This window comes from Parasteatoda tepidariorum, chromosome 6 (assembly GCF_043381705.1).
Source record: "Parasteatoda tepidariorum isolate YZ-2023 chromosome 6, CAS_Ptep_4.0, whole genome shotgun sequence".
NCBI lineage: Eukaryota > Metazoa > Arthropoda > Arachnida > Araneae > Theridiidae > Parasteatoda > Parasteatoda tepidariorum.
The window spans coordinates 35902573-35913989 of NC_092209.1; the positions used below are offsets into that span (position 1 = coordinate 35902573).

An 11417-nucleotide genomic window follows, 5' to 3' on the forward strand; every position below is an offset into this window, starting at 1 on the left:
AAAAAAAAAAAAAAAAAAAAAAAAAAAAAAAAAAAAAAAAAAAAAAAAAAAAAAATAAGAATGAAAATAAATTAAAAATAAATAAATAAATAAAATAAAAAAATTATTTAAATTCTTGTTAACTGCTTGTGAAATGTTGTTTTTAAAATTTTTATTAACGTTATTGTTATCATGTTTCCTATTGTTATTATGTTTATTGTTGTCATGTTTCTGTAAGTGTGCGTATTACCTTTAATTTCATTTCTTTGATTTAGATGTAGAAACACAGCATGCTCTATTAAATTTTCCCACCGATAAGAAGCAACAATTGATGACTTATTTGCCTTTGAATTTGAGATCAGATCTTGTTTTTTCATTCATCGATGAAGAATCATTTTGGAAAAGAAAGTGCGAAGAGAAAGGATGGAGTTACGTTGATTTTTGGTTATCTTGCTGTAATTGGAAGAGCACGTTTGCTTCGCACTTAGTACAAGATGCACTGGATGATTTTATTTTGAAAAAAATCCAATACGAAGACTTGGAAGTCCTTATTTTTCCATTCAGAAATTATCTACTCAAATTAACTATCAATGGTTTTAAATTTAATGTGATAAACGAAAAAAACCATGACGAAAACTTAATAAATGATAGTCTATTATTAGTAGGTAACGTGTCTAAGATATTACCAATGTTTACAAACTTGGAAGAAATTTTATTGTTCAACTTTCCTGTTATAATTAGTGATTGCTCAATTAATAAAAGAAACTCAAGCATTTTCGAAGGGTTTTGCAAGGGCTTTTTAAGTTTCGCCAAACTTCGCCAAGTGACGATAGTTGGAATGTGTTTAAATGCAAAATATATATCTTGTTTAATTGACAATTTGGTATTAATAGATACTATTGAAGAATTAGATTTATCTTGCTGCATGATTTCTGCAGAATCATGGAACACAATCGGAAAATTATCAGAAATGTCAAATCTTCGAAAACTTAAATTGAGAAAAAATTACCTTGCAAATGACAGTATTACAGATTTGTGTAAAATTTTAACAAAGTCTAAAACCTTGAGTAGTTTTGATGTAAGTGGCAATCTCATTGGCGATGCAGGAATTTCAAGTATCTGTGAAAGTTTGTTGTCAAACCATATGTTAAGTGAGTTAGACATATCGTACAACAGTTTAACATCAAATAGTGGTTGTTTCCTTAGAAATGTAATTGATCGCAACAGAGTCCTGAAGTCCTTGAATATAAGTGGAAATAATTTGGGAGAGGTATAATAGCGTTTCTTGTTTTTTATTAATTGTATTAATCTGCTGTTCTAAGCAAGAAGGTCATTGCTAATTTCGCCATTTTCGGCTTCACTCTTCATTGTGTTGTTTGATACTACTCAGGTCATGTTATACAACAACACAATTTAACGACTACAACACACTTATGTATTTCGGGAATCTATAGCTATTTTCATAGTGTCTTAGCTTTATCTAAGGAAATATGCCTCACCTTGAAATTAACATTTGTGGAAATGCAGGGTGTTTATAAAGTCCCGGTGATACCCTAATATACCTTCGTATTCGATGATATCTTCGTATTTCCACCACTAGAAGAGCTTCAGCCCCATGTCTTTTTGCAACAAGATGGTGCACCACCTCATTGGGGTATCATCGTTCGTAGTTCTTTGAATGACCATTTTCCAGGAAGATGGATTGGGCGAGGAGGTCCAATTCCTTGGCCACCCAGATCACCTGATATAACGCCGCTGGACTTTTTTCTTTGGGGATTTATAAAGGACAATGTTTACAGGAGGATCGTGTCGAACATTGATGACCTAAAAGCCAGAATTACAACCGCAATAGCCTCTGTGAATGCCGACATGCTTGCCGCTACCTGGCGTGAAATTGACTATCGACTTGATATTCTCCGTGTGACGAAGGGGGCACACGTGGAAGTTCATTGACAAGGGTCATAAAACTTTTTGAGTCTATCTAATAATTTATGTTATTAATTTTAATCTATCTTTATTATTTTATGAGTTATTAAACGGGTCCGGAACTTTATAAACATCCTGTATTAGTTGCCTTCTTTTTTAGGACAGCAGTTATTATTAATATTTCGCTCTTAACTATCTTGGGAAATTTATAGTTTGTGAGCGGTACCTATTTGTCAAATTATTAGTTAGATGAAACATTTCTTCCGGATTTAAAGCATACTAAAATAAATGCAACAAAGCAGAAAAACGGGTATATTATTAAGAATTAAGTTTGTAATATCGATTCAAAAAGTGGGCTGAGGTGGGCAGGAGGAAAATTATATTTGATTTGATTTAGGTGGAAAAAATATTTACAATTCCAATTAGGCGGAATTGTTAATATACTGTCCACCTAGCAGAATTGCTAATATTTTGTTGGGCGGGTGCATCGCTTTTGAAGAAAATCATATTTGATTTCAGTTAGGTAGGTCTCCCGCAGAAGACTGATAGTTAAGATACGGTTTCCAGTAGATCATCGAAGTCAAGCATCACTGGCTGCGGTCATTGTGCGGGTGGGTGACTGCTCGGGTCAGTCTACGAAGGGTCCGAGAGTGTGCGGTATTGGTCCTCGTTAAACTGTTCTACCGTAAAATGCTCGACTTCTCGCGCAAGTCGTCGGGCTACCGAAGCGGGAGTGGCATTCCCTTTGCAGAGAATCAAAATTGTGACGGCATGTCTTTGGATCATCCTTAGTGATGTTTCCCAGACCGTCTCCAGTAGCCGACTGTGCAGCTCTAGTGCGACGTAAATGAACTACAACAACAACAGCAACAGTTAGGTAGACAAATTATAAAACTATTCCAATTCCTACATAAAAATGTTAGGCGGACGCATCGCTATTGAAGAAAATCATATTTGATTTGTCTAAGGTGGACAAATTATAGACTATTTCAAATCCTACCAAAAATTGTTTAGAGGGATGCATTGCTATTCAGGAATTCAATTTTGATATTCGACTTACTTGGATTTTGGAGATCTTGAATCGATATTTATGTGAGGAAAAACCAAAATTTGACAAATCTCTATTCATGAAAGCAGGATTAAAAGCATAAAAAAGCAGTTATATAATCCTATAAATCGTAAAGATAGTTCAAAATCATCACTTTTCACTTTTTCTCTCTAGTTTTCAGATATTTTTTGTTTTATTTTGTTCACAGAAATGTATTCTATTAAGTCTAGTAGCATAATTTTAAATTTCTGGTTAGACGAATTCTTTTAACTTTTTGAAAAACCGAGTTTTCAAAATATTTACAATCACGAAATTCAAAATTCAGCAGCTAGGTTTAACAGAATATATTTCAGTTAATAAAATGAAACTTAAAATGACTGATTAATAGATTTCGCAATTTCATCACGTGTGAAATGACTCCATCACGTGATGAAGTATAGTCAGAGGAAAAAATTCACATATTGCTATCTAGACAAATGAGGTATATTTCCATTACATTTTTTCTTTACATTTAATCGAATAAAAACAATCTCAAGTTAATAGAATCAATAGTTAAGAAGTATGTCTCGCCTATAAAATCTACAGCTTTGCTTGATTATATGCGTTATAATTTTATTTCTCGGTATTTGAGATATTGTTTTTTTTCTCACGTGATATTTTTACACTGATAAAAATGAGATCAAAACAAAGCCAATGGAATTTATAATTCAAAATGTATATGAAGAAAATCATAGTTTTGCACATTTACCTATTTTAACATCTGTCATTGCTATCTAGACAAGTAGGTCACTGTTTCTAAATCCAGTCAATGAAACTAATAGCTTCGGAAATATAAATGTTTTATCGTCTTAGAGTATAAGTCAAAAATTATATGTTTTCTGAATGAAAATCTATTTACTTCTAACTTATTAGTTCTATTAATTTAATTTTAGCTGTATTAGCTTTAGTGTAAAAGTACATAAGAAGCAATGCCTCATTTGTCTAGATAGCAATATAAGATGCGTAAATAGCTATAAGTTAAAAATTATACGTTGTACTCAGGAAACCGTTAAAACTATTTTATAATATCTAACTACCAATTCTAACGACTTACTTTTGATCTTTTTCGATTCAGTGCAAAAGAAATACGCAGGAAACAATACCTCACTTGCCTAGATAGCAAAGTCAGATGCTTAAATATACGGTGAAAAAAAATCTGGTATTAAAAACCGAAATATACGGTATTTAGACCATTTATTCGGTTACGTTAATATGGTACGGGTTTACCGGAAATACTGTTTTTTAAAATTATAGCTCTTATTTTACACATTTAGTAAAAAATACAAAACAGAAAAGTAAATTTAACCGATTAAGTAGTTTTTATATCATACTCTAAGGTTACATATGATAAAATTACCTGATTTCACCACATTTACTAAATTTTATTGCATAATATAAAATCATATTTTATTGTTAAGTTTACCAAAATCATTATCAAAGCGTTTCTGTAAAACGAGGTAAATTACCGAGATTTTTTGGTGTTCCTATAGAGTCAGAAACACGGTAAATTTTTCCATATTCTGGTAGTTTTGACCATACTTTTTTTCCCAGTGCAGCTATAAGTACAGAGCTGTACTTTTTATACACAAAAACTTTTAAACACTTATGTAGGAAATAATACCTTATTTGTTCTCATTTTCAAGCATAAAAGTGTATTTTTATTATTTTTTTTACGAACATGAAACATAAATAACCTTAAAACTATTAGTTCTATCAGCGTAAAATTGGTTTTCTTCGATTTAGTGAAAAAAAAAAAAATACATCTGAAACAACGTCTCAATGTCTAGATGGCCATCTAGATGGCTTGTCTAGATAAGTTTCTCTCCCTTTTATCCCTTCTCCTCAACCTTCCTCCCCCCTTGCGGATCCCAGATGTCCACCGTTGCTTTTCATGTCCACCATTGCTTTTCTTATACTACAAACTATAAGAAAATTAGTTAGACTGTACTCACAACACTTAATTAAAAAGCTACATTCAGCAGACAGTCCAGAAAATAATGGTTGTTAAGAAACATACCAGAAATTGAAACTACATGACGCTTGGAATTGAATAATGCTTGAATACCATTTTTCCGGATAAAATAGATCTTCCTATTTTAAATTTACTTGACAGAAAATAAATTGCTTCAGGGTGAAATATATTTGTTAACACAGTAATCAGATTTAATTAAATTCTTTTTAGTGTAATTCAATTGAATTTATTATTTTTTTCATTTAATACTAAAAAATATTGATTTTATAAGCAGTATTTTAAATTTTTTTCTTGGTGTACTATTCATATCATCAGCTCTTTTAATAGAGTTAGGTTCTTCCTTATAACAAATTTCAGCTTTTAGGCTATGCCTTTGAAAAAAAAGAGATAAAATTATTTCTCAAAATAATCAGCTTTTAGGAAACTTTAATACAAGTATAAGGTATACAAGTATGACCTTACATAAGTCTGACAACTACTAAACTAATTTAAAACTAAACTTAGTGGCACGACAGCCCATGGAGGGCCAAGGCCTACTGTGCCCATCTCAGTTTTCTTGACTTTGGGATTTGGGGTGCAGGAGCAGATGTTAGGTGGTAAGCCGAGCGCGAAACCCTCAGTGTTTAGTTCCCAAGCATGCTTGGTAATCATTTATCGACCCACTGAAGGGATGAGAGGCTGAGTCAATCTTGCCCGGCCCGAGGCTCGAACTCAGGACCTGTGGCACGGGAGCGTGAAGCGCTACCACTCAGTCACCGGGCGTAAGTATGACAACTATAATTCATTATTTTTTCATGGTAAAAATCTAAATTAATAAAATTTTATTGGAAAATTTAAGTAATAAATTTAAAGTAAAATCAAACATTCTAGTAGTGTTAATTATAAGTAGGTCAGTTACTTATCATTTTTTAGGGAAAGGTGAATTGAATGCAGCGAATATATTAGAGTTTAATATATTAGCTCAATAATACATGGAATAATTTTCAAAAAAAAATTATTTTTATGATTTTTTTCTTAACATTATTTATTCGAAAATTTGCTGATCATTTGCATCTGTTTTTACATTATAACATTAAATCTTCGCTGTCTTCTTATAAAGTATATAAATTGACCACCCTGAAAATAAGATTTCTTTACAAAATAAAAATGTAAATGTTTAAAAATCTAATATTATTCTCTTTCGGAACTAGTGCTAGAGTTTTTCTAATTTCACGATGGTAGTTTAAGTAACCTCTCTTAAAACCGGTTTTTAGCTACAAAAACGGTTTTACCTATACTTATATTTTTTAATGGAACTTGTTTGTACGGAATTTTTCAAGGCTTTCTTTTTACAAGAAAAGAAAGTTTCTTTCTCCCATTTCGCATTTCTTTTCCACCCGTAAAGCAATATGCAGCAGGAAAATTTCAGTACAACTTCTTCACGGAACACTTGAAGAGTTAAAGCTTATGAAATAAGTTATAAAATTAAAATAGCGAATTGTAAATAAAGAAAAAAAACAATGAAAAATATGAAGAGTATAATAATGACAACCGAAGTTGACGTCGTCAGGGGGTACCAGCCCCGGAAGTCATAAAAATAATACAAAACCTTTTCTATGGAGAGAGCAAGCAAAGGTCTAAAATTTGCTCTTTCTGTACCCCAAAGGCTTTGCAAGAAGTCCAGGAAAAGAAAAAAAGATAATACAAAGTACTAAGAAAAAGAAAAAAAAATACAAAAGTAGAATAAATATAAAATAATTTATCTTTTACTATAAGTTGTACTTTCTGCCGAAGTCTTATATGATTCAATGTAGAACATTATGATTTGCAGTGAATAGAAAGTTAAAGTGGAAAATAATACCAATCATCACATGTAAACAAAAATTGATTAAACTAAAGCTATATCGCAAAAGATATGTATAACACTATTTTGACAGCTAATGAAAAGGTTCGCTGAAGGATAAACTTCGGTTTTAAGGGACAGCCAAAAAGATAATGTCCTCCTAGCGTGATTAATTGATGAAATGAACAATGCGAAGTAATTAAATGGCGACCATTTATCACCGATCATTTCAAATATCCTAACATTAGGAAATTTCGTTACATTATATTTTCAATAATTCGAAATTGAGCTTTATGAGGATAAAGGTTGACCAGATTATTTTTGAAATATTTAGTCATTGTATGGTTGCAGGAAGCTAAATGTTAAAATGCTAATGTAATGCTCTTAAATGTTAATCTTGAGCTGCACATGAGATTTTGCATTTTTTTCGGTAACGATTCTAAAAAAAAAAAAAAAAAAAAAAAAAAAAAAAAAAAAAGAACTTTTTTATGGTTTTGCATAAAAAAGTAAGAAATAAAATATTAAGTGTAACCTATTATAATCGAGGTCTCAGTTACTAGTTCAGTTAGTCTCAGTTAATTTTCCAGATATTATGTTCCTTTTATGTAAAATGTGTTGTAAGAATTTCTTATAAAATATAAGCAAATAAGAAAATCAGCGGATATGTTATAATTTCTATTCGAAAAACTTGACTTATAAGAAACGATTTGTTTTAATCTCAATTAGTTGTCCAGATATTCATTTGTGGCTCAGGGGATAGAGCGTTCGACTTTCATTGAGGTGAACCAGGTTCGAATCCCAGGGATGGCTGGTCGATAAAAATTCCGCATCCGGCTTGCACTGACCACAGCGCTTACGTAAAATATCCTCAGTAGTAGACGGATCATGGGTTGGAGTTCTCTCGCAGTCAGGCTGGCCATGGAAAGCTTTCGTGATATTCCTTTCCATGTAACGCAAATGCTGGTCTAATTAGTCCTCCACGAAGGCAAATTTCCCCCAATACTTGATCCCGGAGTTCTCCTGTTTTTTATCTCTTGTCTTGGAGCAATTTTCTCCCCGTCGGTGGACAGTGCAAAACATAATACCACAGTAAAGTAGTATCTTTATTAATTTCTTTTGAATCTATTATTAGTCAGAAAAAACAGCGAATTTATTTTTCAACTACCATGCAGGAGATATGCAGTAGCCCAAATCATAACTAAGCTTAAAAACAACATTTCTTTGATAGTTTTACTCTAGAAAGCTTTTTATTGTAACTCAGACGCAAGCTCTGATTGCAGTATATAGACGAATAAAATTGTGATATTTATTTTACTTTTTACGGTTAGAAATTTCTCGGAAAAAAATGGCTAATTAACAAACTATTTACTTGTTATTTTGCATATTCAAACAAAACAGTTAAAAAGCCATAAACAAGATGGTATTCAAACAATTAACTCTAAAAAAAACCGTTTGTTAATTGCTTTCACCAAATACGATTAAATAACCAGAAATTTATACCACCAACTAAACCTATCCAATGAAGCCACTAAGTTCCTTGCAGCTGAATATATGTTACAACCGAGTAGGCTAATCTGTAAATCTAATGACTGTCAGAACGGGGGTTCGAGTCCGTGCTTTGAAACTACAATATTTCCTCTATTTCCTTTAAAACATGAAGAGTTTCCTGCATCCTGCAATAATTTGTGACCATGGATTATTAGAATACGATATTCTCATTCACACGTAGATCACCATAAAGAAGCTTAACACAAAAAAGTCTAGTGTTTCTCATCTCTCACGATAGGGGAAACAACCGGATATACTAATTAAACCACATTTCTAGATTCATTTGAAGAAACACAACTCAACCACAATCAAACTTAAATGTCCATTACTTAATTAAAAGCCTAGCTCTAATGACCAGTAATTTTTTTTTTTACTGTTTTAAAATCCAGGTTAGTTGTAAGTGGTTAAGAAACTGTGTAGTTTTGTATTTATGGTTTATTAACCATACCAGTTGTAAAAGGCTTCAAATCAATGGTTCAATGACCTTCATGGTAAATTTTAAAGTTAATTAGATGGACAGATCACAGCAAGTTATTTTATCGTAATTTTAAAACGAAAATTCTAACAGTATGAAATTGACAATTTTTATGTATATATATATANAATAATATAATTAAGAAGACTATTAATGTGAAAAACCAAAAGTCCTTCTCAAGACGCATCTTTTGGTATAAGTTAACGTGATATTTCTGAATAAAGAACAACCTAAGATAAAAATTATTCTTTATATGTATCGATATCGGTGAAAAATTCAGTTGAAAAAGAGCATGAAATAAAAGAAAGCAGAAATCAAACTTAGCAGCGTGGAGCAAAATGTGGTTTCGGTTTAAAAGTAAAATACTAAATTAACAGTTAACAAATTTCATGAAAAAGCAAAATCTTTAGCTTGAATAAATATATATATNATTTCAATATTTCATTCAAACTGATATATATATATATATATTTCAAGCATAATCCATCATTCGATTCACGTAAAGCACACATTCTCTAAATGTATTCTGCATTGTTTTAACCATCAACCATCTTCTTTACTATAGGAAACTGGAAAAGAGATATCCAAGAAGATCCAGAGGAACGGGACACTTTTATTTCTTGGAATCCAATTTTGTGGATTTAGGAAAGAAGATGAAGATTTTATACATTTATGCGTGTCATGCAACGCAAAGTCCTGAAGTTTTTTCTCTTCAAGGTGCTTTCTTATTCATCAGGCATACATCTTAAGAAAACATACCTCATCTTCTATTGTTAGGCACTTCTGGAAATGTAGAAATGTTAGAACATTTATCTGAAATGAATATACCATGCACGTCTTTTCTTACAATTTATCATTTGTTTCCGAAGTAGCTTTCTACTGTAGGAGTAACTTCGTTTCATAAAAATGTTATTCAATATTTTATTGTTTTGGTATAATATTTTTTAATTTAAGATTTGTACTAGTTAAGTTATGGTGTAAAGAAATTGCTCAGTTCATCATTGGCAGTCACTTCGTGGACCAGGACATTTCTTTGACAGGGTCATTCCTTGACGGCAAGGTCCATTTCCTTGTCTTTTTCAATTTTTATTCACTCGCTATATCAAGAATGACTTTCAGTGGTTATTGTCCGATTCACCCATTCACTAATAACTTCATTCAATGTTTGCAGGTTTTCTAACTTATTAATTCATTTCCTTTCTTTTTCTAGACCTTTTCTCCATTTATACGATTGTTTTATCAAAAATTATTCATAACTAGCTGAATTTCAGTTCTTAGTACAACGTAATAAAAAGAAAATAATCAATGAATCAGTGCTGAACAACACTAAGAAATCACGCCCAGAAATGAAATATATACCAACACAATAAAGCTAAAATAATATTTTTTGTTTTGTTTAATATCGTATTTTGTCCTTCCTGGTGGCTTTACGCTATTAGATTAAGCATAACACGTTTTTCGCAGTTCATCCCAGCAAAATAAGAATTAGCTGTATTCATTTGGCATGAGTTGTTACGTGAGGTCAACTCATGATTTTAACACAATCAAGCAGTTTTCTGCTATATGTATCTCTTTCGAAGATCGTAAAAAAGGTCTTTCCGTAATATTTATATTAAAACTGCATAGTCATGCTGGTTTGATAGGTACCAAATAAACTAATGTAGTAATACACTGTCTCTATGTTAGTATATTTGGAACCTATTAAAACTGCACCAATTGCCATACTACCTGTAATGCCTATTACCAAAACTAATTAGGCATATTGCATGCAAATTTTTCTTCTTCTTTTCACTAGGTAGCTTTAAGCTAGCAAGCGTAACTGATGTCATCATTAAAATATTCGAACAAACAGAATCGTCTGCAGTTTAATTTATATCAACTGAGAGCTTTAAGATAATGAAAGACTTTCCAATTTACAAACGTCTCTCAAGAACGATTTAACTGAAATTCAGGACGTTAGCACAAAATGTTCTGGAGTTATAAGAGAGATAAACAGACACACAGATAATCTTTTTTATATTATTATTATAGATAGCTATTGCCTAACTGATATAACCTGGCACGAAGCAATTCTGTCAACGCAATGACCTGTCGGTGAAACAACCCTGTTGACGAAACAATCATGTCAATGAAAAAACTGTCTGTTGAAGAAACAGCCCTGTCGATTAAATGATCCGCCCACTAAACAATCTTGTCGATGTAACAACCCTGTTGAAGAAACGACCAAGTCGATGAAATGATCTGGCGCCGATGTGGTGCCGATGATTCGCCCTGTCGAGGAAATAATTGATGACGGAATTTCGTACTGTAATAAATAATGCAGATTATTAATGCAGACTTATAATTACAAAAATACATTTTAAGAAAAGTCATTGTGGAGAGCCGATTTATACTCCTATAGCCAAAATTTAAAGAACAAACACTTTTTCACGGAGTACTCAAGAAATGAATTAAATCAAATGAAATTTAAATAAATTTATTAAAATGTGGCAAAAACAATGATAACAAAAAAGAAATGGCATGCTCTCAAGATCATAAATTAATGGGAACCACAGTAAGTTAGTCCAATATACTACTGGCCATTAAAACTGCTACACCAAAAAGGAAT

At 31.7% G+C, this 11417-nt stretch overlaps 1 protein-coding gene across 1 annotated transcript; it reads left to right on the forward strand.

The window, feature by feature from the left end:
• Positions 1-259: 259 nt before the first annotated feature.
• LOC107447305 (dynein regulatory complex subunit 5) lies at positions 260-9728 on the forward strand. Its single transcript, XM_043046322.2, has 2 exons — positions 260-1249; positions 9375-9728. Exons 1-2 carry the CDS (start codon positions 311-313, stop codon positions 9507-9509), a joined length of 1074 nt encoding a protein of 357 aa, XP_042902256.1. The 5' UTR covers positions 260-310; the 3' UTR covers positions 9510-9728.
• The last annotated feature ends 1689 nt before the right edge of the window (positions 9729-11417 follow it).